Raw genomic sequence first — 26,350 nt, forward strand, 5'->3', positions numbered from 1 at the left:
GCCCCACTGCTCCAGGCCCCTTGGCAGGTCATATAGCAGGCCATACCATGTTTTGGCTAACCTGGCATATAAAACTAACACCCGCACACCGAGCAAACGCGAGGAGAAGCTGTTGATCAGGCTGAGAGCTGCGGCGCTCGCCCACCTAGATAAAGGTAAGAGCTGAAACGGCAGGAACGGTGCGGTTGAGATGTTGATGTAGGGTCTCAGAAAAGAAAGCCGTAGTCTGGTTACTGCACGTGTGCCGTCTCCACAGCTGGGGGAACCAGCTGTAAGCGTATCCTATCAAAGGGCCCAGCAGGTGGTGCTATGCCCGGGTGAAAAGCGCCCCGCTGTATGGAGGCGACGAGCCAAGAGCAAACAGAGGCCCAAACACAAGAGCGGAGAGCCGGCAGCCATCGAGGGCAGCGGCTTCCTGCAGCTACAGAGGCCGACGCTTCGGCTCTGACCGGCGGCTTGGCTTCTTTGCACGGAAAACACAAACGCTTCCCTTTACAGGCGAGTCATTCTCCCACAGTTGGAAAACATGATTTCACCCCCCCCAGACACAGACACACACACACACAGACACACACACACACAACAACCATGTGCAGAAGATGACCGAGGGCTGCAACAAGAAGTCCCTGCGGTCGGGCACAAGGTGTGAGTAATGCTGTTAGATTCTTATCTCTTTGTTTGAGTTATGAAATGCTGCCCGCGTGTGTGAGTGTGTGCTTGTGTGTGTGTGTGTGTGTGTGTGTCGGAGCGCTCGTTGGTAACCAGCAGCTGTCATGAGTGTAAACAGGCAGGTGATGAGACAGTAATACCGTTAAATACAGTTAAGTCATAACTCGGAGGCTTGTTTGCCGTGACTGTTTGCTCGTACCTGAACCTGAACCTAATTTCTTCTCAGTGTTCCAACTGGATTCACCGGGAAAATTCCCACATTCCCATTCAATTATATCCTCTCTAATTTATTGTTTCACGATGGTGACTAATGCCTCTTTCACACCACAGTGTATGAGCGGCGTGGAGCGGCTCGCTGTGCTGTTTGGCGTCCATGTTGTTGATGTAATGATCACATTGTTAAAGTACACAGACCCGAATGAGTCATTTTCAAGATCCATAACAGGAGTAAAGTACACTCAAAGTTCAGACTGCAGGAGAATCAGGCAAGAAAGAGAGAATCTATTTACGGTCTTCATATCAATGTGTGCCGATTTATGTAGATTTTGATCAAATTCAGGGGTTTGCGTGATGTCTAAGGTCAATTTTAACATGCGTGTAAATATACTGAGTGACGGTTGCCGTGGCAGTGTTGCTGGACATTGTACGGTACGTCTACGACCGTGTTTGCTTACGGAGAACAGCGGGTCATAAAACACTTAATCCACGAGAAGCCAACATGGCCAACCGTAACTGAACCAGCCTCTCTGCATTTGGATCTCATCAAAACCGAGTTATGATGACGTTAGAATGTGCTAAGTGCAAGGATTCCCACTTCAAAGTAGTGAAGGGGGGACAGGGGCCGAGGCTCCAGTACAGCGTGGCGTCTGTTTGAAGCCCAGTGGACCGTGTTAAGACACAACGCAGACTGAGGCTTCTGGCCTGCGGGGGCTGAAGGGAAGTTGGCAGCGGCGTGCGTTAGGCAAACAGGCCACTCTGATCGCTGCCCAAAGAAAAACCTGCGTCTGAAAAGGCCAAATGGAAAAGGAACCTGGGCTTGAGATTAAGGAAGAATGACACGTATGTGCGCACGTACACACGCAGACACACACACACACAGATTCAATCCCCATGGAGGAGTGGGGAGGTACTGCCGACAGATGAAAGATCCATGTTGAATAGGTCCAGTGCGCCCCCAAAAAACCCAGATCAAGCTCCTCCCCCCCTTCGCCCTCCGCCCCCTCCCTCATTCCATGAGACCGCAGGAGAAGCAGCAGCACATTCATTTTAATAACTGCTCTTATTTTCTCTCCTGCCAGGAGCGATTAACATAATTCACGCTCGGCTGACGACCTGGAGAGCAAAGCTGCTGTTAATAGTCCTGAACACCTTGAGTTTGGGAACAACACAGGAGAGGAGAGAGGACAGGTAACGGTGAGAGCGGGGGAGGAGGGAGGGGGGAGGGGGGGGGGGGGATACAGAAGCAAATACACCCCCCAGAAAAATTTGCCTATTATCTGAACGTTGCAAATCAGTTATTTACAGTGAAAACAATGTGGAGAGAGTTTGAATATGGAAACTGGCAGGGCGGCGGAACATTTCTTCTTGGCAGCCGCGCCTCTGACCTCAGGCCTAGACTCCGTTTTGCTCCGATGCTCGGCGGTTATGAAAGCGCCACTCGCCGGAGCTTTGCAGTTGATAAATTGCGCAAATTGGATTTCACTTAAAGCGCCACCTGCAACAAGTTCAACCCAAAGCCTTTGTAGTTGTGACAGCGTTTACACTGCAGAACCCTCCTGACTCCTCTGAATCAACGTTTGACTTGGTTTCCAACAACAGCTCCGACAAGTTGTAGCGACCGCGATTGATCTTCGCCGTGGATTTACCGTACGTAGGAGTTGCTGCGTTAGCTCATGCCTGACGCGGGATTATTGTCAAACAATTTAGCCTCTGAAATCAAACTCTGCTGCATGTAAAGCAAAGCAGTGTGGGAAAGCGCTGCTCCCTCTCGTTATGCAAAAAAAGCCTGGCTGTGCAGATAAGGCTCGACCGTTAACACAACAGCAGGTTTCTAGAAGGCTGAACGCTGCAGCTGGCCGCAGGTTCAAACTGTCAACAGCAAACACACACACAACCTGCCGTCTGTTTTGGCTTTACGCTGCAGATAAAGCGTCCGTCATTTCACTAACTGGCGGATGTGACCCAGAGGCTTCGCACCGACAGCCATCCCAAATATGGATCGTCTCCCTTTCCGTCTCAGGATCCGTCGAGAGTGATACGGCCTTGTTTTTGCTCGCCTGCAGACGGGGTGGGGGGGACGGAGAGCGAGGAGCCGTGTTTTCAAAAGGAGGTACTTGAGGGAAGGATGAGAAGCTCGTCTGAGGCTTTACACACCGACTACAATCCACAAATCAACTCTGCTAACTCATTAATGTGACGGACAGGGATGTATGATCAGTAAACATGTCAACACCATGACCCGATTGAAATCAGCATCAAATGATCAATCAGATCACCATACGGTCAACAATCGGAGTCTGCATGTAATCATACACCAAATGTCTCATAAGTTAAAGTTTCAGTTTTGAGTTGTCATAATTCAGGTAGGATTGATTTGCTCTGCCCTCATATTACTTACAGGCTCATGCTGTGAGTTTGTGTCATTTCTCTGACAAATTAGCGAGCAAACCCCATTCTGGAAACTGAAAGTTGGCCAAACGGGGCTTTGGTGTGTTTATCTTCGATGAAATCCCCCCCGTTCAGAGAGTCATCACGGACCGGCAGCAGATTCATTGGCGTATCGAGCGGACCACATAAAACAGTTTGAAAGCATATTAAATTCAAGAGGAATAAGAGTGTGTGATCTACGAGCCCTCCTCATCTTCAGCTGGTCCAACCCCCCCCACCCCTCCCCCCCGACATGCAGGAAGGCCTGACTGCCAAACGGCGTGCACAAGGGGGGGAAAAAGTGACTAAAAAAAGGCCCATTTTCCAGCAGGATCCAACCAAAAGACCCAGAGTCTCTGCCCAGAGCTGTGAAGGCATGAATGTGTGTCGGCAAAAAGGCCCGACGCATTCGCTCATTCACACGTCAAACCACTTTCCACTCAATGGAAGCCTCTTTCTTCACCGGCGCGGATTCAGTGGAAATGCAAATGTTAAGGTTTCGCCCTGATTTGATGGAACTATTCACTTTGTCAGCCCCACCCCACCCCAACACACACACACACACACACTCCATCACTGACGCTCAACAAACGCACCGTGATGCTGTCACACGCCCCACCACTCTCCAATGCCAGCCTGACATTCAGCTGTCCAGCAAGACTTTGAGAAACAGCATTGTGCTCTCATACCGGCACAGACACACACATACATACACACACAGATCTGGCTCCACTATATGTATTCATTCACCTCATCCAATTTCTATACTCCACGTATATAATAATAAAGCAGAGGAAGAAGAAGAAGAATCAAGGAAATGATACTCAATCCCAAGACGATGATCAGTTGTGTTTTATGGAAATGTTTACAACATTGAAGAACATTTTAAAAAGTTCCTTGAATTTTCTTTACAGTGTGTAAATCTGCATCAACCCCTGTAGTTCTTTATATATTATTTCACTTCCTGTTAAGCACACTGGAAGGCTGCCATGGAGCACATTCACGTCTCACAATGGAACCTAAGCCGAACACACATTCACACACGAACACACACGCACACACTCACAACGTAGGTCCTGGAGCTGCGTGAGGGACGATACCTTTCATCTCCCCAGCACAGATTACAGGTTGTAAATCTCCATATTTGGAGAGCGAGTGTGTGATTGGAGGAGGCGTCGTGAAAGCCACACGTCCACAGTGCCGGCAGGGCCCAAGCAGGTTCATACAATTACTGCCGCCGTGTGTGTGAAGTGGACACACCCTCTCACAGTTTTGGCTTTGGCTCGGTGGAACTCCCCGGGGGCTAAGGAGACTTGTAGTCAATTAAGGGATTTGCCGGGACAAGTAAATGACCCAGATTCTACAGGTGTGGCGGGGAAGGAGGGAGGGCGGGAGGGAGGAGAAGGAAATGTGTTTTGCTCCAGGACACTATGAAAAGGAAATGCGTCATCACAACTTTGAATAAACACATTTTTATTTCCATTATATTCTTTTATGCATATCTGTTCATTCAAGAAAGCACTCAGAAGTCTAGGAAGAGGGAATTTCCTCCTGTTGCCTGGAATTTAAAAGAAGAAGTTCTGCTTTAAATTCTGTTATAAAGTATTTAAACCCAGTGTGAAGTTATTGCCTGTGTACCTGAATGATGAAAATCGCTTCTTGAACAAACTAACCTGTTGTTCTCACCTGATGATTCATGATAACCGACTTGAATAACCTGAGCAGCTTTAGCTTCTCTTTCCTCTTTTTTTTTGGTGAAACAGAGCCACCGTGTGGCCAAATGAAAGTACTGCTGATTTGCAAATCAACGGACAGGACAGGAGCTGAACTTGATTATGTCACTTTAACAGGCATAACTCAATAACAAAGTTCAATGGATGTATTATTTTTATAACCTTCATCAATGGGGGTTTTCTGTGTAATATTGGTCCTCTTGTTGCAACACTTATCTGTCTGTGTTCCCTCCTGTCTATGATTAACCAAACTGAGAGCAGACTGCTGACAGGGCATGTGCACAGTGTTTAATGTACATCCAACAATGACAATTAAATAAATACATATAATCCCAAAAGGTTGATTAAATACACACGTCAAACTAAATCAAAGCGAGTGATATACAGTACAATTTCACTAAAACTACAAATCTGTAGGTTTTTGTTGGGAAACACAAAAGCAAAACATGGTCTGTGAAGTATTAAGAAGAGTTAAAATCAAAGAGTTAAAAGGAGGAATTGAAGACTTTCACACATGCAGGTGCAGGTTAAAAACACCGGAGGGTCGGTTGGGTTTCATTTAAACACACACATGCACATAGGCATACAGAGGACTTGTGCACACTCACATACTGAGAGATCATTTTGCATGTTCTTCTATGACTTGTCACATCAAAGCTGTACTGTAGGACTCAATAACGGCATTGCGCTGCATACCGGATCTAAAAATAGAAGAAAGGGCCGTGAGCTGAACAATCATTGCTTGGTCAGTGTTTTCTATTGCTTTTAAGCGTAATGGTGGATTTATGAAACTGCATAAATTAATCAATTGAAGTTGCTGGGGAGGAATAGAATACAATAAACATTCCTTCATTTCCCTCAGTGCTTCGTGTGTTAATGGGGCTTTGCGATTTTCCTGTGAATCTCCAGCAAAATTTGACACCAACATGACCTCGGGTTTCCAGCTGCAGTATCAAACTTTCCACTGGGAGGCAGCATTACATCTATATTGCCCACCACAGTGGCTCTGCAGTGACTCCAAACCAGCCTCCGTCTATCATCTGGATCAGAGAGGAGACAGGAGCGATGAAGGTCACAGCTTCACTTAGTCAAGCAAAAAGGAGAAGATGAAGTAGAAGAAATGTGGAGGCCGATCACCGCACAGCTCTTCATCGTGCCGTTACCGCAGCAGAGGGAGTCGACGCAAGATTAGGGCGATAAGGCGACGAATAACACTGGCTGTTAGTTTGAAACGGCTTGGAGAACCAGATGGGTGGCCTTTGAAATCCACTTACAGTCAACGATGTTCTCCAACATTCCCCGAACTGCTCCTAGTTTCACAGTTTTTGTTTGTACTACAGTAAAACACTTCCAGCTGTGGCTCGTGTTCGCCACAATTTATAGGAGACGATGGTTTCACCCAGCAGCAGGATGGTTTCACCCAACAGGAAACATCATCTGCTTACCCTACGCTCTTTTGCGCCTATCCCCTGCCTGTGGTGTCACATTATTACGCCCCTACACTTGTCCTACATCATTACAAATTAAGTGTACGAGTGTGTTTCGGGCGGTTTCACACCTAAACCAAACTGTTACGTTTTGTATCGAATGCCACTCGCACTCAACTTCCAAGTGAACCCTGGTTGAGTTTTCTACATGTTTTCACTCTGATCCAGACTTAAGTGACCCCCCTCGGGCCACCTTAATGTGTCAAGGATACTATAAGGAGATTTCATTACAGCGCTCAGGCAACATTAGAACTTGTGTTTGTCTCTTTAGCCTCTTTTGCTGTGCGTTGGTATTGTATTACAGAGGATTCTGTACCGGCGTGTACTGTACACCCAAACGCATCACAGCGTGAAAGATACCAAAGGTGTTCCGGTGCTGTGTTGCTGCCTGTGTGTCACGCTAGCTAGTTAGCATATCCTGTTACGTCCGTTAGCCTGCAGAAACTGCTCAAATAGATATTTACTGAGATAAAACACTCAGTGAACACAACATGCGAGAGTGCTAACCTGAAGCTAACTCACACAGGGATTTAACCGCAGCTACTGCTACTTGCTACCTCCCACTAGCTTGCGAACAAGCTAGCAAACAACATAATATACAAACAGAGAGAAAGAGACATTAGAAACAACAGCACATATCATTTTCGACAAAATAACGTTAATGTCAATAAGAATGAAATGTGCTGTTGTTGAGTAACCTCTAAATACAACAATTCATCAATTCATCAAGGTCTCAATTGGTTTCGCAATGAAAATCTGTGTTAGACTCGATCACTATGTTACAGGAATTGATTGTTTTCTTCGCCCATCATCATCATCATTTCCTGACACACACTTATAAATATTATTAAATTGCCTTCACCTGTCAAGCTAAGAAGTAGGAAGTGGAAGTATGTAGAGAAAAAAAGGATTTCCCGCTTCTGATTCTGTCACCGGGCCTTTTCACCACCCACACTTCACTCCACGTGCTGTGTTTGCTGCTCACCTATAGGCTGTCAATCAGATGATGTCCCAACACCGGAATGACAAACGGGAAACCCCAAAGAAATTACGAAAGTCTTGGCGGTTTGACGATAGACGGCGTTTAGCGACCAAGGCAGACTTTGACGAACACGCTAGACGAGACGGCAAAGTTCTAGAAAAAGGGGACGGGAGTGGTTTTGCTCGAACGCTTGACGCTGCTGGCTGGGACTGAGACTCATCAGCATCAACAGAGAGCTGCCCCGACCATTACAGGGCCGAGCGGTGGGGGGAAACCCAGAGAACACTCAGCGGAGCAGCACGCCGACTCCTGAATGACATGCATAATAAGATCTGGAAGACATGTTTTGTTTTCATGCATCATCTTTTCAGGCATTGGGGGTGTTCACAAACAGTAGAAAAACATCATTTACACTTACAGTCAAATGCGATCCTGATATTGTGTCCAGACTTCAGATTTGACTGCGTTTTGGTGTAAAATGATGATATTTACCTAAAAAGCCTTTGGAAGCTTCATTACTACAGTACTTTGATTAATGCTAAATAGCAATACATACATTTTAAAAGGGACATTTGACAGCTGCAGCTACTTTTTTAAGGATTTTTTTTCCCCCCTCTATCGACAGTGACATTGTGGTCCTGGTCCTGAATCTGCAGTACGACGTCACATCTTTTGCAAAAGCGCTTCTCTGCTGCAGCGAGGGGGTTTGGTAGACTAATAATCCTGATGGTCCAAGGTCTCCTGATATCACCAGACCCTAATCTCCTTGAGGTCAGCACCAAGTGAAATGGAACGGGCAAGTGAGATGTGGCGAACGGCAGCGAGGAAACTTCCGCTGCACGTGTCCCTTTCGTTGATGGCGGCGGACACAGTGAGTGTTAGGTATCGATTTTTTTGCACGTTCACGTTCACGCGCGCACACACACACACACACACACACACACACACACACACACACACACACACACACACACACACACACACACACACACACACACACACACACACACACACACACACACACACACACACACACACACACACCTACAAACCAGCTCAGTCTATGTAGCTGTCCGTGTGTCCTTCCTCATCTGTGAAAGGAGGCGGAAGGGTCGGGTTGGTTTTAGATTGCGCGTCCTCCCCTCCTTCCTTCCTCCCCTCCTTCCTTCCTTATCCCGCTCGCTCGCTCACTCTCCCTTCAGGTAGCCGTTGAAGCTGTTCCCCGCCCCTCCGCCCCTCTCGCCTCCCTCTCCCGCCGGACAGTTTGACCAACCGTCCTCTGGCCCCTGGTGGAAGCGGAGCCGCAGCGTCTTGCGGATGACCAGGCGCTCCACAATGAAGGCGGCGCAGAACCACGGCACGGCGTACTCGGCTGTGATCAGACCCTTGAAGTTGTAGCGGAACTCGGAGTAGTCCCACGGGCAGGCGTTGAACTGGCTAAGCAGCAGGCCCGTGCCGAACTCCCACAGGTAGGTCCACAACGTGTAGATGATGCAGCGCAGCAGCACCGGGCAGCGGCCGCGCAGCTTCAGGTACATCTGCTCCATGATGAGGATGCAGGTGCCGTAGATGAAGAGCGCCCACACGCTGGTCACGCCCGGGAACTTCCAGTTACAGTTGACTACGAACTCCCAGGCGGCGGTGAACATGACCTCGCAGAAGTAGCCATGGATTGCGTACAGGTACCAGCGTGAGAGCGCTGTGAGTGGCACAGGTGCCTCTGGGGTTGCCATGGTCACCACACGTCCTCTTCTTTCTTTGACTTAATCAATCTGAATGTAAGGAGATGAGAGCCTGAACGGAAAAGGAGAGAGGAGGAAACTGGTAAGAAATGGTTCATTTTAAGATTTAGAAAGAGTTTTGAAAAAGGCATCCAGGCGGGCGAGCAGCACCTCGTCGCTCCGGATTTAGATTGAGGGGGTTTCTTATGTAACCTATAGCTCCATCATCTGACTGCCTACATCATGTGCTCGCCGGCTTTGGCATCAGGGGTCAGGAGGCCCACGCGCGCTTCGGTTCCTTCATCTCCTCCATCTATCCCGATAAAAGAGAGCGGAGGGAATCGGCGTGACGGCAAGAAAGTTCAAAGCCCACGTCGCTCCTAAAGGCGCTGAGCGTATGTTGCGCTATACAAAGCCTCCCGAGGAAAAGTGTGTCAGGACGGCAAACGTTACACAATAGATCATAACAGCTCGGTAAAATACGAGCGCGGAAAGAGGTTAGGAGTACAAAAGCTCATTTCAGGAACAAACGCAGAGGGATTTTGTTTTTTTTTTTGCTCTTTTTGTCCTCAAAAGGTTGGCTGGCAGCCCGACTTGGGCCCGTGAGGATTAGCACATTTCTCCCAAACAAGGAACAAGGAACAAGGGTTTCATGTGAGGAGCAGGGCCTCTGTGCTGGACCAACGGACCTCCCCTTAAGCCCTCACAGCATCTTTTCATCGCCTTCCTGAAACCCTCCCTCCCCCACTCTCGCTCTCTCTCTTCCTCTCTTTCTTTTATCATCCGTCAAAGCAGACCTGCGTCAAAAGAGTCTAAGCGCAGAGCTTTAACCTGCCATGTAAATGGAGGGTCACAGCATCAGAACAGCACAGAAAAGGCAGTTTGTACCGCCAGCTTCTCTCTCTCTCTCTCCCTCCACCCCCTCCCATCTCTCTCTCTCTTTCTCTCCCCCTCTCTCTCCCTGCATTCTCTACGCAGCCCAGCGACGTTTCTCACAAATCAACACTCACCATTATTTAACTTTACATTCGAAGCACCTAACACTTGAGCTTCATAATTAAGGCAGCATTATTCCACACAGCGTATCTGAGCTACAGTATCTGCTGAAGGCGAAAGGCGTTTACAGATCCGCATAAAGCGATACGGAGTCAGAAAACCTGCGTTGTGTGTGAATCTAAACAAAGCATATCTGTTGATGTGTTGCCTCAGTATGACACACTTCACACACACTGCTCCTGCTGCTGCGTTGTTGCTCCATTGCAGGATTTTGCCCACCACCACCACCACCACCACCACCACCAGCAGCAGCAGCAGCAGCAGCAGCAGCAGCACTCTCATCAGTCTAAAGTATTGATCGCCACGGCTCCCGCCTGTTCTCGCTGTGGCGCTGCTGCACTCTATCGAACCCCACGATGGGCCCATCACGGTGCCATGATGATCAGACTGGCAGTTTGATGGAGCTGCCTCGCTTCACCTATCAAAACAACCACCGGGGGGGAGGGGGAGAGACGGCGCGGAAACGCCACGACGCAGGCAGGGTGCAGTCTGGGAACAGAGAGAGAGGAGGAAGTCCAATCGAGACGCAGCACGGGTCGCTGTGTGGATAGAGTGAAGACACCTACTGTGTGTGTGTGTGTGTGTGTGTGTGTGTGTGTGTGTGTGTGTGTGTGTGTGTGTGTGTGTGTGTGTTTGCATTCAGGTGAGTCAGTCGGGAAGGAGAGAGAGAATGTGTTTGCATGTAATGGCACAGCAATGAAGAGCTTTAAGTGCTGGTCTTCTCTAGGAACAAGGCTGGCAGGTCTACCAGTCCTCTCAGACAAAGAGGAGAGAGACAAAAACACACACAGTCACTAGGAAAAGGGTGAATAAAAACAACAAACCAAATCAGGCGACTTTGCGCTGTGCTGACAGCTGTGAACTTTGACACCGGGATTAAATCATAAGCTGAACTCGCCCCTGATCACACACACAGGCACGTCATGTGCTTGTGCGACGTAGCGCTCGTTCGTGCAGCCACGGCGACGGCGACTGTGGCACTGATCCCAAACCTCTGCTCACTGCTGGAAGGTCACATTGACGGGCTGCAGCATGGGGGCACGGAGCCGTATAGAAACCTGCAGCAGCACTTTTTAAAAGGGACGCTGTGGTTTTTTCCCATCACTCGTGTCACTTTGGAGACACGTTTTGATGTACGAAGGAGGCCCGTGATGGTAAAACTTGACATTTAACCTCAGAGTTTGCTCTCGTCTGTCGTGAGAAGATTGCGAGAACAGCAGTTGTGTGTCCCCGACAGCAATGCAGCAAAAAACTAAATAACAAAACAAGAAACAAATGCACTTCAAGGACACACAAACACACACTGTTTTTGTGAGCGTCGCCACACACATTGAGTGTACACAAACACATTACAGGGCACCTTTGAATGCTAATGAACATCATCACATTATGCAGATGTAGCAGCTTTAATGCTAATGGAAACAGCATTTGCTTTAAACCAACACGGCATCAGCCCTCACGCTTTATATTTCCATGAAGCAGGAACTGCAGGTCTGTCTGTCTGCCTGTCTGCACGCCATTGTCCTGCAGTGCACCTGCCCGGACATCGAATGAGTGACATCATCGACGTCACTCTGTTTCTGAACAGCGGCGGGGAGAACGTGGAAGCCGACTGCAGCACAGGAGACAGATTTATAACTTCCTTAGCCAACGCTAATTGATCCTTAATCAAATTGCTGAGAAACCCTTCCTGTGTGTGCACGTGTGTGTGTGTGTGTGTGTGTGTGTGTGTGTGTGTCTGATAAGCACGTGATTAAGTGGAGGTGAAGCATGTGTCAGAGGGAGAGAGAGAGACAGACGGGGGAGGAAGAGAGGGAGGTGAGAATGAGAGAGCTTTCTGAGGCAGCACAAAACAAACTGATAGCGATCAATGGCGACGACAGGTCAATTATTCCTGAAAACGGCAAGCTGGCTCACGCCCTCGATCGGCTCCGTGCATCTCCTGGGCCACCTGGGAACAGATTTAGGCAAATAGCGCACAAGCAAATCACTCTGGATGTGTGTGTGTGTGTGTGTCCATCCCCCCCTCCCCCCCTCCCCCTCCCCTGTACAGAGTTTCTGTCGTTCAGGGTTTCTGCACCTCGAGTCGGTTTGGTCAAATCTCAAACAGCTTTTTAAGCAGCATTTCTAGTCAATCCAGCAAAAACCATGGATCCCACAAAAGTTGACGAAGCAGAAGGTGACTTCAGCAAAAGACTAAAGTGGTTTGGATGAAGAATAGGGCAGGAAATGTTTGTGTTTAGGTGAGAGATTTAAGGTTAAACGCCACCGTTGGCACTGAAACATACAAAATAGTGTCCGCCTCAAAGCCTTAACATTTTTTTAAAACTACTTATGACACATCCCCTGACCACACTCTCCCAGCTTTTGCGGGGGATTCAAACCGGCACACTTCCCTCCATGTCTCCATCCAGGGACTCCCCGCAGAGACACAGAGTATTTGGATAACACAAATAATTCAGGCTTGTGATAAGAGCTGGATAGACGCCACGCGGGCTGAGACTAAAAGCCTGGACGCAGCTCGGCCAAGAGAGAGGCTCATATAACGTTCCAGCAGGCATCGTCTTCATATTCTCAAGGTGAAAGCGTGAAGAACACGAGCGAGCGCTGATGGTGAGGACGGGGTACGGTTTCATATCCAACACAAGGAAGACAGGAAATGTCTCCAAATTGATCTCGTCTATCAAAGTGTTGACAGAAGCACTCTTTCTGATCCTCCTTTGAGACTTAAGTGGCGTTTTCTGCTAATGTGACGTTTTTGGCGTCACGCTGACTCTGGGGAATCCATTTTATCCCGTCGCTCTTCAACGCGACGCTTATCTGTGGGACAGGGAGCGCTATGTGTCGCAATCCACCTTGATTTTTCATCCATTCTGCTCTGTTATCTTAACGGGTGAAAGGTCTTGTTTGCTAGATCTTCCTATCTGGAACTTATTCTGTCTCTCCGTCTGCCAGTTTGTCTGTCACACTATCACCTAATAGCTACATAATGACCTTTAATACACACACACACACACACACACCGTCCTCTACAGTAATAAAGTGACCGCTCCCTCCCCCATACACACTCATTACAGCTCTTGAGGTCTTTACAGTTTAATAAAAGACCTTAAGACATGGCAGCTAAGCCCTCTGTCCTCGATGTGGGTCACGTCCCACAGATTAAAAATCTTGAGGCGGGGTCATCACTGTGCCCTTAATGGAGGGAGGCGTGTTAATCTGTTATCGGACTTGGAAGCTCTATAATCAATCACTGGCGATCCATAATTGATGCCGGCTGCTCTGCAAAGGTTTTGAGTGCAGAAGGATCTTTGACCACCAGGCCAGACCGTCCATCTGTCGCACGCAGAGTGAAACATGTAGGGGTTTTCCCCTTAAGGTGACTTGACCTTCGCACTTAATCGCCTATTGACTTGATAGATGTCATCCCGTGTCCTTAAAGATGCTGCAAAAGCATTAATCACGACATACCGACTTTTGAAATAGAAAGGTATGTTGTTTAAAGAGCCAAGAATGTGCATAGACTGGACAGACATCAGGGCAGCAGGATGAGGAAGTTGCCTGTGGTGTCCCGCAAGGTTCAATGTGAGGACCTGAATTGTTTATTATGTTCAGAAATGATCTGTTTTGTTAAATTTGTCATCCTTGTTTGCGGTTCAGCGCCATCAGCTCTACTTTCTATTAGCCAAGACTGTTTATGTGCCCTTGAGCGACACACAGCTGCTGCGAAACTGCACAGACACACTGATACCGACATAGACTACTACAAAGTACACTATCGTGCCCATCTGCACGTCTCTCCCAATAGATATTACGTTTTCCCCCTATGGATTTTTTTGGGACTCCCTGCTGTGAAGGCAGCTGTATGTGTGGGTATAAATAGAGCCACAATATCAATACAGTATGAGGCTCAATGGGAATATAGGTTACCAGGCAGCAGCAGGGATTATCTCACCCCAAATGATGGTGAACTGCAGGCTTTATAGGGAATGAGTCAAAGGAGTACGAGTTCAGCCACAGAGGGCCAAAGTCATCTTTAGCGTGCCCCTGAAAAAAAGTGCGGGCCAGTGCGCAGGCCCGCTGCAGCATCACGCCTCCTTCCGACGGAGCAGTGCGGCTCTATCTGCTCCCAGACAACCACCGGACAGCCCGGTACAAACCTCTCCAAGAGCACGAGAGGAGGGACAGAGAATACTTTTTTATATCCTGCACAAACCGCAAAATCAGAGGGCAGAAAGATGGGACAGAGTGAACAGTCCCGCTGCCCTCTGTCTGCACAGGTCTGTCCCCCTTTAACAGGTGTAACAGCCCGGTAACTGGATCAAACACACACTAACTCAATGCGCCCCGGTTTTCTAATTATCTTATCCGCAACGTTTCATTTCAAAATGCAGTGCGGTAAATTGTGAGAGTTCTAACACTCGCATAGCTGCAAACACGTCCGAAAACACTAAAAATGTAGAATAATCCAGTTTTCAATCCAAGAATCAGGGATGAATACAGAATTATCACAATCAACATTAATAATAAAGATAACGTGCACGTTTTGTCATGATTCCACCCCCGGCGCTGTGTTTTACCTTCAGCTCCCGCGTCCGGTGGATCACGGGCCGGTTGGATCACAGCTCAACGCCCGCTGTCACGGTCCTGGATGTCGTCCTGCCCGCCTGCTGGCCGCCTCTCACCGGCTTCTCTCCCTCCGTGCGTCCCGCTCACCGATGGAAAGTGACACATTTTACTTCACCGCAGAGCAGCAGCAGCAGCAGCAGCAGCAGAGCAGCAGCAGCAGCAGCAGCACATGCTCAGACTCACTCAGCTCTCGCATCTTTTGCTTAACCATTTCATTGCCAAGGCTTAGTGCCACGGCTCGTCCCTTCAATGTGGACCAGCAGCTCCAATTTAAAAAAACAAAAAGGATCGCGCAACAATGTGGAAATATAAGACAAACAACAAAAATCAACATTTCAAATCTTCATCATGTGAATATCATGATGTTAGAGTACAGTTAGTGCCACTATAAAGATGGTTTGGACCAGTGGTTCTCAATCTGTCATAGGAGGACTGTCAATGGTGCTTGAAACGCCGCCTAGTGGCTTGCAGAGGGACACAATTTAGAATTTGAGTGCTCGAAGTTTAAGATATCAACGGTCAGGGACAGACAGAGGGACAGAGACAGAGTAACAGCCACCTAGAGCATCAATAGTATTGACAATCTGTGCAAAGGTGGAGGAGGAATAAAGAAAGATTCACAGCTCACAATCCCAAGTTACTGCCAGTACCTGCTGATGGGACAATACATGATGTTTCCATGTCGTTTTAATGAATTTGGAAACATCATTTGCTTTAATTATGGTGTAATGGACATCTCCTGACAGGGAGACACATCATGCTAAATGTGTTACTGTTATAAACTGATGAGATATTTACCCACTAAAAATAGAACTAAACATGGCCTGGAAATAAAAGCAGAGCACTTTACTGAAATTAGTAAAACATATCGTTTTGTGCTTACAAATTTGCATTACATCTTTAATATTGATGACACTGATCAATTTCAGGCAACTATGATACAGTATGTTGCATTTTAGGATGAAAACCTTCAGTTATATATTTGCATATACCCTGTTTGTTTGTTTGTTTGTGTAAATAAGAGTGACTACCAGGTTTGACAAACGGCTGGACTCTTTACTGTAAAGTTTCAACAGTTTCACCTCTGTGCACAGACACCACAAGAAGAGGGGGGAAATCAATTATCTTTTTTTAATTACACTTTTAGAAGCATAGCTGCATTACTTGTGAAAAAGGTAGAAAAAACAGCAAGTCTTTCTCAATAAGTTAAACCTCTCTGGGCCAAAGAGCAGGGCCGGCTCACGAAACCCAAGAATCCCGTAAAGCATTCAAACTCACTGAAACAGAAGACAAGGAGTTAACTCGTGTCGCGGAAATCAAAGTGCGTCTCCTTGCAGAAATTTTAACTTGTTAAAACAAAACAAAACTGAAGAAACAAATAAACAGAAGATGCGAGTGGCTTATCTTACAGTCCTTCCACCCTTTCCCGTCGGGTTTGCAAGCATTTTTCATGAAACTTTTGAAGTTTCATCGTTTGATCGACAAACTATACGCTTTCGGAGCTATAGTTGGTAAAAAAAAGAAAAGAAACGGAAATTATAATAACAATAACAATAATTACAATGACAGTAATAACAAGAAATGTAAGTAATAAACACAGTCCTGTACAGTCAGGCTCGTCTTCTGATCCACCAGATCCAAGCGCCGTTCGATGATCAATGGGTCTTCAGATACTGACAGACCCGTGCTGACTGAAGCGATGTGGACAATACTGTCGTCTCCTCCGCACTCAGCTTCCCTCAGCTGCCCTCGGCTATGGTTTATTGGAAAATGCCTTTCCATTATACGTCCCCCTCTGCTGCCAGAGACACAAAAGGGAAAGCTATTACCACAACAGTTCTCAGGGTGTCAATGATGTGAACTTCAATGGGAATTTTTTATTCTTTCTTACCACAAATACGATTCATACAAAGGAAACGGCACAATATTAAATCAACTGTGTAGAACTACAGTGGCAAAAATGTGTTTATTTGTTTTTCCTGTCATTAGATGTGAGCTAAGATTACAAAATATTTCCATTATGAGTAAATGACATCAATAACACAACTCATCTTAAACTAAAGCCTTAAGAACTGGGTTTAACAGATAGATTACAGCTTGCAAAAACAGGTTACCATGAATAAAAAAAAACAGATTGATGAAATGAAATAATAAATAAAAAAGAAACAAGATAAAAAACAACTGTTACAGAAAATAAATGATTGCATACAGAACTATAATAACATCTAACAAAGTCTGGGCCATATTGGAGAACATCTACAATGCAATATTTGTAATATTTGTGATCATACACTTTTGGTCATTCAACACAGTCATTGGCGTCATTTAGTGCAGGGGACAGAATTGTGGAAAGACTGCCATGTTGGCTCCTGCTGTTAGTCGGATTTGGGACATCTTGGTAGTTGCACTGTTCTGACTCACCACCAGGCGTCAGTGTAATCTGGGCACCAACGAGGCCCCTTGTCGAAACGGTAGGAAACTTTTTTTCCCCCCACTTGGAAACCACAAAGCTACGGAGCTCAGAAGCTAAGAGGCGAATGTTGCCCGGCCTGGGGTGCTGCTGGGAGATGTAAAACTAGAGCAACTTCCTCCCAGAACTTTCAATAAGGTGCCTTCTGTTTACTTTTAATTACTCTGTATGAACCGATAGCCAAGGACTGGACACTGCTCACGGTGGCCAACTTCGCTAAATGGCGACCCCCCTTCCCCTTGGCAGTGTCTCTGTTCTCCCTGTCTAGAATGCTTTGTGCACTTCTTTTCATTTCATAAATATTAATCGGGACATTAACTGCTGTCGTTCTGTAGAGCGTGTGCTAAATCGGCAGCTTCCATCAGACGCCACAGCGACACACTGTCTGAGGGAATCTAATAGGATCCACATTACAAAGAAGCCAGAGGCAGAATTAGGAACCACACCATTGGTATTTGAGTGTTGGTAGGTATTATAGCTTTAATTTGATGAACCAGCAGTGTGGCTCACCTCACTGGGGTTTGCAGGAGAGGTCGTCCCTATAGAGTGGTCAGTCCAGTTCATGTATCTCGTCCTGCATAGGGGCTGAGGGTCGCCCCTGTTCACTCACCCTTTTGGCCATGATGTCCCACTGTGGAGTCAGGCCTTTGGGTTTAGTGCCTGCAGATGGTGAAAGGACACAAGGTGCATTGGTTTGGGAAACACACACACACGCATGCACGCACGCACGCACACACGCACGCAGGCACGCAGGCACACACATATTCTGCTTGTATGCAGCAATCAGACCACTATCACTAATGGATATGGAAAGGATACCAACATCTGCCCTCTAGTGGCTCAAATGAGTACTACCTAATTCCCCCTTTTCTTTTTTTACATTAAAACAACAATAAAGTCTGCTGCTTCTGCAGCTCTGTTACCACCTGATCACCTAATGATTAAGAGGCTTTTACCTTTCTTACCAATCAGCTTAGTAATTATAAGGATTAATAAGAGTAGGTCTAAATGTCACTATTAATCTCCTCATTCTCCCTGAGGGAAATGTGTCCCGAATTACATATTTACCCTTTCTCTTGTTTTTAACGTCAACTTGACATTACTCCCTTGATTTATATCAGATAAAACAAATCAAACTATTTTTTTCATCACCACAAGATGACGGTTTGGCACTTCAGGTGTAAACCTGTTCTATAGGAAGGATACCCAAATCAATGTTTTTGAACTATTTAATGCAACAGTAGCACACATCTGATCTTGGTGATGTGTTTCTATGTCTGTGGTGCTCCAGAAAAACATTTCATCTGAGCTCACAAAGTTTCCAGCAAGTTGGAGATAAAAACCCAGGGAATCTTTGGGCCTACTTAGTGAATAGGCGAGCAGACTGAATCTCCTCTTTGTGTGCTATCCCAGTCTGGGCCTGAGGTGGACTCGCACACCAGTGGATATGCTCTCCCCCAGGATACACTTAACAAACCCTCCTCCTCTCTGCTGTTACCATGACAACACAGAATGTAGCCTCCAGCTAAAGCAGGCGCAAGGCCGATCGCATCCTCACAAAAAAATCTCTCTCTCTCTCTGCTTTCTCTCACTCGCTTGATCTCGCTGACTGTCTCGTTCCCTCTCTTGCTCGCTCACAGGGGAAAAATAAAAGTGGGACATAAGCTCCCCACCATCACCAGCGCCACCATACCCCACCCAAACAAAAAAGGAGCTCAGAGAAACCCTCATCCCTTCAGCAGTGGGTCCCAAGTGGTGTGTTGCAGCTAAGATGTGCTTGTACACTCTATCCTAAAGCTTAGAAGTCATTTTACTAAGCTTTTGAATTAAAAATACACATTTTATATGTTTGTATTAATACACTTTGTCGAAGTAATACAATGCATTATTGGTTTATCATTATCAAGTATTGATTTTCCTTCTACAATAATCAGAACACACACACACACACACACACACACACACCCACCCCCCCGTCAGTTCTATCTGTCTGACTCACCATCCAGACCATTGTGCTGTTCATAGGTGCGCTTGCCCAGGATGGTCGGTGAGCCATTATTGAGGATGGGAGAGGATTTTATGGGCGTCAGGCTGCCCATAGAGATGGACCCTCCACGGGTGGGGGGGTCAGGTTTGGCTGGACGGGGATGTGCTTCTGTAGGTGCACGAAGCAGGAAGAATGGAAAGAGAGAAGTGGAACGAATGAGCGGAAGCAGGTCATTTAAAATGATCAGACAGGGGAGCAGAGAAGACAATGAGGGAATATAAGCTGCATGTAAACAACTACAGTGGATCAATATCAAACATGATTCATAATCACAACAAAGATTTTTTCATCAGGAAGGAATGTACATTCATGTTCATTGACATACAGACTTTTAGTGAGGTATATAGAGGCTCCTTCTTACCTAAGTATCGGACCACAGACTCTAGGGGTTTACGTTCCACAGGTTTCAGCGGCAAAGGCTTTTTTGGCTGATCTGGCAACCGCAGGGCGCCTGTACAAATAAGGAGTATAGCCATCGAATTTAGTCGATTTTGCAACATCCCAGCTACGGACGTGTGATAAACTGATAAAGATGAACAATCATTGCATCTGGGTTTGAATTTGTGGCTTGTGGATGGGAAATGGGCTCCTTACATTCGGCCTTGATGGCTGCCGTGTTGACGGGGAGGTAGGGGTGCCTGCCCAGAAAGCGCGGCCTGATGATGTCCTGGCAGAGTCGCCGGGCCACCCGCGTCAGCCCGGTGGTCTGCAGGTAGAAAGCCTGCCGTGTCTTCACTGCAAACTTGGGGCTGCTGCTGTGCCTCAGAGGAAGCCCGTGGGGGCTCTGGAGGGAGAATCAAAACATCGCTTAGACTCCAAAATATACATCACCACGTGCAAAATGTTTAAACATCTTAAATTCTCATCATATTATCATCTGGCTCATGACAAGAAAAATATTTGGAGTGAAACGTTATCTGAAAGGTATTTAATTACTTTTTTTTTTTCATGGATTTATTCGTACGGCTCGGCAAAATGGAACTGGCTGTAATTCCCACCAAAGTGCACCATCCATCTCACACGCTGGCCTGGCTAATGTAGACAACCAAAGTAATTTAATAGCTCATAATTTACCTGGGACTCGTGCTACGGACCGCCACAGCCGGCTGGCAAATACCCTGGGCTGTTTCAGCTACATTTATACATGCGTAACTTCATATGACTTGTTGAAATGCTGAGACGATTTCAGCGCAATAATGTGTGTGTGTGTGTGTGTGTGTGTGTGTGTGTGTGTGTGTGTGTGTGTGTGTGTGTGTGTGTGTGTGTGTGTGTGTGTGTGTAAGCACGGGGTTACTCGTGACGTCTCGCTGCCTGTGTCTGCACTTAGCATCATACGTAACATAAATATAATGGAGTGGTGTGGGAAAGGTCTGCAGTCGGGGGTTATGGAGTGAATCCAATCTTGACAGCCATTAAACAGTGTTTTCTTTGGACCCACAGAGCCGTTGTTTGGGTAAGGACCAGGTGGATTATGCTGTGGGTAACTGGAGGGGAGGGAAGGAAGGTTCACAGGCGCTTTGACTAACAGAAAGATGAAATTTAGGCCTACCTGTGAAATGGCTGCATGCTATAAGAGCAGGTAGAGGTTTTTGTGGGTGAATTATTCATTTATGGGTGGGGTAAGGCTTCAAATAAGGTGATAACTAAGAGGTTTGGCCTTTGCAGAATAAGTAAACTGAATGTGAGTGAGAGTGTGTGTGTGTGTGTGTGTGTGTGTGTGTGTGTGTGTGTGTGTGTGTGTGTGTGTGTGTGTGTGTGTGTGTGTGTGTGTGTGTGTGTACCATGTTGTTGCGGTTGGGTCCAGGTCTTTCTCCATCCAGCCTCGTGGGCATCTTCAGCCCTCCGTACTTCTTCCAGTAGGTCCAACATGAGGCGCAAAGGCGACACTGCATGTTGGGAGGTCCCCACGAGTACCACTGGTAGGAGCTGCTCGCTACGCAAACACACACACACACACACACACACACACACACACACACACACACGCGTGCGCACACACGCGCGCGCGTACAGACAAACACAGAGACGGGCATTAACGCAATAGCACCTGCAGTGATACAGAGAATGTGTACAGAAGGCCATGCGTACAAGATGGCACGTAACTCCACACAGAACCACAAGCACACGCATGTGCACGTGCGACACCTTTAATCATTTATCACTGAATTAATTACACCACTAAAATAGCTTCGACAATACTCCGCCGCAGGAAAGATTAGCCTCTTTTCTTCCCTCTCCATTTACTGAAGTCATATCTGGCTGACATGTTTTCTTCCGTTTGGTTTAAACTTTAAAAAAATACATATCAAATGAGTTAACGCTTGCTTATGCCGACTGTCATGAGGAGAGATAATTATGCAAATCTCAATATGGCAAACATCAAGATTGCAGAGAATCCCAAAAAGGCAACTTAGGTGAAGGAAATGCTTAAGGTGTAGGTCTGTCTGTCTGTCTGTCTGTCTGTGTGTGTGTATACCCTGCAGGGGTGTAATTCCTGCTTAAATCTGCTTTTTCTGAATGCATCTTTCAATACGCTTGACTGACAAACAGCTACAAGGAGAAAGTGCTCAATTATGCAAAAGCTTGCATTTGGAGAAATTAAGAAATAGGATTTCACAAAGTCTAACATACCCCGGGGTCATAAAACTCACTTAACAGGGCTCAGTCCATTAAAAGGGTGCGTGTGTAAAAACATGTGGAAATTGTTACCACGAGCGAAAAAAAGCACCCAAACCGAGTTAATGAGACCACAGAGGACTCTGCCACACAAGTAAGCAAAACACATTCCCTGTAAAATAGTGTAGAAGAGGACTTTCTCTGGCTGGTACAAGAGAAGACGGCGGCAGCAATGATGTGATTCCATATTCAGACTTTCCTCTGTTCCACGTTCCAAGCATCCGAACAAAAGCTACAGCTGCGTTTAAATGTAGTTAGCACCGTCTTCCTCTAAGCAATTATTCGGCTAGTTCACCGTGTTCAGTGGAACCAATATGGTTTCAGAACTCTTATTTGGGATGTGTAGCGAATTAGGTCACTCGTGAAATTTTTATTGTAATACACCAAACAACAGCGATAACAGTTGCGTGGCTTTGCCACAGCAGCAATGCAGCACAGTTTGATTTGAAGGACTTACTGTAGCAGCTTTCACAGGCTCTGCCCAGGACAGGGGTCTGGCCCGGGGGGCCTGGAGGGCCTGGAGCGCCTGGAGGGCCTGGAGGGCCTGGAATGCCTGGAACGCCTGGAACGCCTGGAACGCCTGGAGGCCCGGGCACCACCGCGGCTGCCGCTCCGTTGACCAGGGCCGGCTTTACACTGTTACTCAGCTGGTTTGGGTTTGGCTTGTTACTGGCGGGGCACAGAAACGGTGACGGGGTCAGAGCAGCAAAGATAAGGCGGGACGACTCCGAGTGAAGAATAGATAACATTCATCATCCCACTGCCACAGACAAGCGGTTACACTGATACTCTACTGAGAGCTTTCATGAATACTAATGGAGCGAAAGAAGAGTTTGTGCTCCAACAACAGCGCCAGATGTCCAACTTTAAAACACCAGAAATGTTGCACAGCGGGTAAGCGCTGTAATGCACTGTTTTGGAGCGCTGCATAAATATACTCTGACATAAAAGGTACATCTAAATATTCAACACAAAACCCTGCGAGGTACTCACTAGTTTGGGATGTAGACTTGCTTCAACTTGCTCTCTGCCTCTGCAGCCTTTAACCGTTTCTGGAGCAGGCACACACGTTGAGGAAGATGGAGAAAGGGGGGGAGAGAGTTTAGTAAAACTGGATATTTGTTTAGCGTATTTCTATGGAGACGAGAAATATTTATTTTTTCACATCGGATATAAAAATTCATGATGCAGTTATTGGGCTTTACATCAGGAGAATATCGGTTACAAATCCGAACACAATACCTGCTGTACATATCTGTCTGTGGTCTTCCACATGTAGTAATACTCGATAATACTGGTCAGAGACTTCCAGGGCAGCTGAAGAAGGAGAGAGCGGAAAAAGGAATCATTACTTTCAATCTTCAATCTGGTGATACAAACCGGCGCATAGGAACTAAAGAGATAATGTACATCAACATATGTCTGCTGTCAAAGTGCCTTTGAGCAATACACACCAACAGGAACTGGTCAATAATACTGGGAGAGCCTGTAGCTTTCACAGAGACACTACTGGTCTCCACTCTCTTTTCTAACTACATTCACTGTGAACTTAACAGGTCTAAATGTAACTTACATATCTGCAAGCGTGTACTTTGTGAAAAAAAAAACTGTTTTGGGGTCTCCTGAGGCTGCGCTGTAGAGTTCCCCCAAAGAGATTTAAGGGGGGCAGCAGAGCTCTCAAGTAGTGGCCCCACCCATAATGGTAGTTGGTTCTGTTGTTTGAGAGAAGGCCTGGGTGGAAACGGAGCAAGCCGCACTGACAGCAGCCAGCCACCAGGTGGTAGAGTGATGCACACAGTGAGAGCTTCGCTACAAGCACTGCTGAAAAGTCCTAAACCTGCATCAGGCTCTCCTCAGGCTGAAAGCAGAGGACTGACAGACCTGACGGCAAAAAAAGACAAAGATCTCCTGCAGCTAGAGACAAATCTCACACTTATTCAGCTCAGATTTCCTTGAAAACTTTCAATCACTGTGCTTCATTTTAAGCTTTTCACTCTTTGCTGAACTGACTGCAAGTTTAGCTCACAAGATTTCTCTCTTTAATTAACAATAGACTTTTTTTGGCACAAAAGTTTCCGCCTGGCTGCCTGAATGAAATGCAAACGTCTCCCACAGACTGATTACAAATTCAGTCGTCTCAACACTCAGACATACCAATTATGGTACAGTGATTACGTACACATCTTTACAATTAAATTTGGACATTCCACTACGGGGCACACCGCTGAATGAGCAGGTTAACAAGCATACTGGGTGCTCAACACGTCTTCCCTGCATATTTTTACCGTAAGCCATTTAATTAAGCAGCAATGCCTGGAAATGACTCTTACAGATCCCTCAGAAATTCTGCTTTACAACGCTCGGCTACTCACAAAGTCCTGTTGGATGTCGGTGAAGTCTTTGCCGTATTTCTCTAGCGCCTCCTCAAACAGGTTGGCCTCTGAGGCGCTCCACTCCTCCATCTCATCTCTGCAGAGGACGGGTCCACCCTGAGGCACCAGCGCTGCGATGGCTCGGGTCATGTCGTAGCCCATGGCGTGCAGGGTGTCCATAGCGTGAAACTGACCACAAAAGAGTAAGCACGCTCAGGACTTCATGGTGACACATATGGGTTTACCAACAATGGGATACATCTGTTTTCTTTTGTTTTTGGTTGACATCTTTGATAAGCTGGACAAACAACAAAAAAGCGGTCTTTGAATCACTGTGAGCATCTCCCCTGTGCATGACTTTGGGGTTTGGGTTTGGGTGTGTGTGTGTGTGTGTGTGTGTGTGTGTGTGTGTGTGTGTGTGTGTGTGTGTGTGTGTGTGTGTGTGTGTGTGTGTGTGTGCGTGCGTGGCTCGAAGGCTTTTCATCCATGTTTTATATATGAGGATCAGATCTAGGGCAGAACAGACCCACACGAGGCTTCTGGGACTGAGAGCTTGTTAAGGATAACCAGACACAACCCTCTACAGTCACACACACACACACACGCACGAGTATGTTCTTTGATTAACTGTAATGCTTCACTTTTTACCAATGCTACGATACCGATTTAACCCAAGGCTGCTTCCATGTGTGTGTGTGTGTGCACTGTGTGTGTGTGTGTGTGTGCGTGCGTGCGTGCGTGCGTGCGTGCGTGCGTGCGTGCGTGCGTGCGTGCGTGCGTGCGTGCGTGCGTAACTCACCAAGGTGATGTCTCTGGATGCTGCTGCAGCACTCATGTGTAGGCTGGGCTGCCGAACGGAGCTGCTGCAGTCCAGAGCTCTGGCGAATGTGCCTACTGACCTGGAGGGCACAGAGAACAAGGGTGAGGGAGAGAAACGAAAATAGAGTGAAAGACACAGGAGGGAGAGAAAAGGTTGAGGTTCACTTTTGCAAGAGCTGGGGTTTCGCTCAATAATGTATCATTCAAAACAAACAAAAGTCTGCCTCTGTTTTAACATGATGCACCCTATGTTAAGATTCATTTGAAGCCACTTGTAACTGTTCTGGCTGTATGATAAGGCAAAACAATCTTGCTCTTCGAAGTACCATGCAGCCCACTAAGGGTCAGGAGATATTTGACATGCTTGAGATCCTTTTCTTAAAGTTCTACATTTGGGACGTACCGAGCTACGACTAAGAACTGGTCTATCTGCTTCTCTGTGAGTGAACTGTTGGGGTCCCAGATCTTCTCCTCCAGCTTCTCCAGGTCCCTGTCATCATCCTCACCTAAAGAAAGACACACACAAGTGACATTTTTTGCTGCACTCTTGATGTTAACACCTCTCTGCGCCCCATCCTCTCGAAACTCTCTGTGGGACTATAGGAACCATCCGCAGTCCACAATCGCACACTGACGGAGCGTTGCGTGATTTGTCCCCAGTCTGTGGGATTTGCTTTGATTGGTTTGTGTGACAAACCCACACAAGGCTTCTCCGCTGAGCGACAGAGAGAAGAACAGCATAGACCTTATTCTTTCATTATAAATGCTTATGTATGTATAAGCATGCTACTGCTTTAGTTGTCATGGCAACCTAGACTCATTTTTTTTTTTTTTTACGATGTTAAAACACAGAGAAATAAAGCATGGGTGAGAGATAAAAAGCTCCTGGACGATTTTCACAGATTCTTGAGAATGGGGCGGTTACAAGAATGCCAGAGTAAAGTGCCTGGTGCTGTCCGGTATACGGCTCAGACTGCTGGATGAATGCTGGGAAATACTGGCAAAGGAAATCCACGCTCAGCAGGAGAAAGTTCCCTGATGTC

The 26,350-nt window shown here is 46.8% G+C and overlaps 2 protein-coding genes across 5 annotated transcripts in view; both read right to left on the reverse strand.

Moving 5' to 3' along the window:
• Positions 1 to 5,081: 5,081 nt before the first annotated feature.
• tmem229b (transmembrane protein 229B) lies at positions 5,082 to 14,958 on the reverse strand. The gene is made up of 2 exons (XM_076157644.1): positions 14,875 to 14,958; positions 5,082 to 9,311 (listed from the first exon to the last, which is right to left on the reverse strand). Exon 2 carries the CDS (start codon positions 9,248 to 9,250, stop codon positions 8,705 to 8,707), a length of 546 nt encoding a protein of 181 aa, XP_076013759.1. The 5' UTR covers positions 9,251 to 9,311; positions 14,875 to 14,958; the 3' UTR covers positions 5,082 to 8,704.
• A 1,082-nt stretch (positions 14,959 to 16,040) lies between these two features.
• Positions 16,041 to 26,350, reverse strand: part of mta1 (metastasis associated 1) — a 28,976-nt gene continuing 18,666 nt past the window's right edge. Inside the window, exons 7-18 of one of the 4 annotated variants that reach the window (XM_076157655.1) lie at positions 25,711 to 25,813; positions 25,288 to 25,387; positions 24,489 to 24,677; positions 23,359 to 23,433; positions 23,110 to 23,168; positions 22,574 to 22,785; positions 21,222 to 21,373; positions 20,035 to 20,224; positions 19,802 to 19,891; positions 19,393 to 19,548; positions 18,004 to 18,053; positions 16,041 to 16,718 (exon numbers count right to left, since the gene is read on the reverse strand). In XM_076157655.1, the coding sequence (XP_076013770.1) occupies positions 16,677 to 16,718; positions 18,004 to 18,053; positions 19,393 to 19,548; positions 19,802 to 19,891; positions 20,035 to 20,224; positions 21,222 to 21,373; positions 22,574 to 22,785; positions 23,110 to 23,168; positions 23,359 to 23,433; positions 24,489 to 24,677; positions 25,288 to 25,387; positions 25,711 to 25,813 (1,418 nt within the window). In that variant the 3' untranslated portion in view covers positions 16,041 to 16,676. Of the gene's footprint in view, positions 16,722 to 17,903; positions 18,054 to 19,392; positions 19,549 to 19,801; positions 19,892 to 20,034; positions 20,225 to 21,221; positions 21,374 to 22,573; positions 22,786 to 23,109; positions 23,169 to 23,358; positions 23,434 to 24,488; positions 24,678 to 25,287; positions 25,388 to 25,710; positions 25,814 to 26,350 lie in introns of all 4 variants that reach the window. The other 3 variants (XM_076157654.1, XM_076157653.1, XM_076157652.1) reach the window with 3 other exon arrangements.

This window comes from Genypterus blacodes, unplaced genomic scaffold (assembly GCF_046128005.1).
Source record: "Genypterus blacodes isolate CSIRO-AG114 ecotype Tasmania unplaced genomic scaffold, CSIRO-AGI_Gbla_v1 ptg000073l_1, whole genome shotgun sequence".
In the NCBI taxonomy this organism is placed as follows: Eukaryota; Metazoa; Chordata; class Actinopteri; order Ophidiiformes; family Ophidiidae; genus Genypterus; species Genypterus blacodes.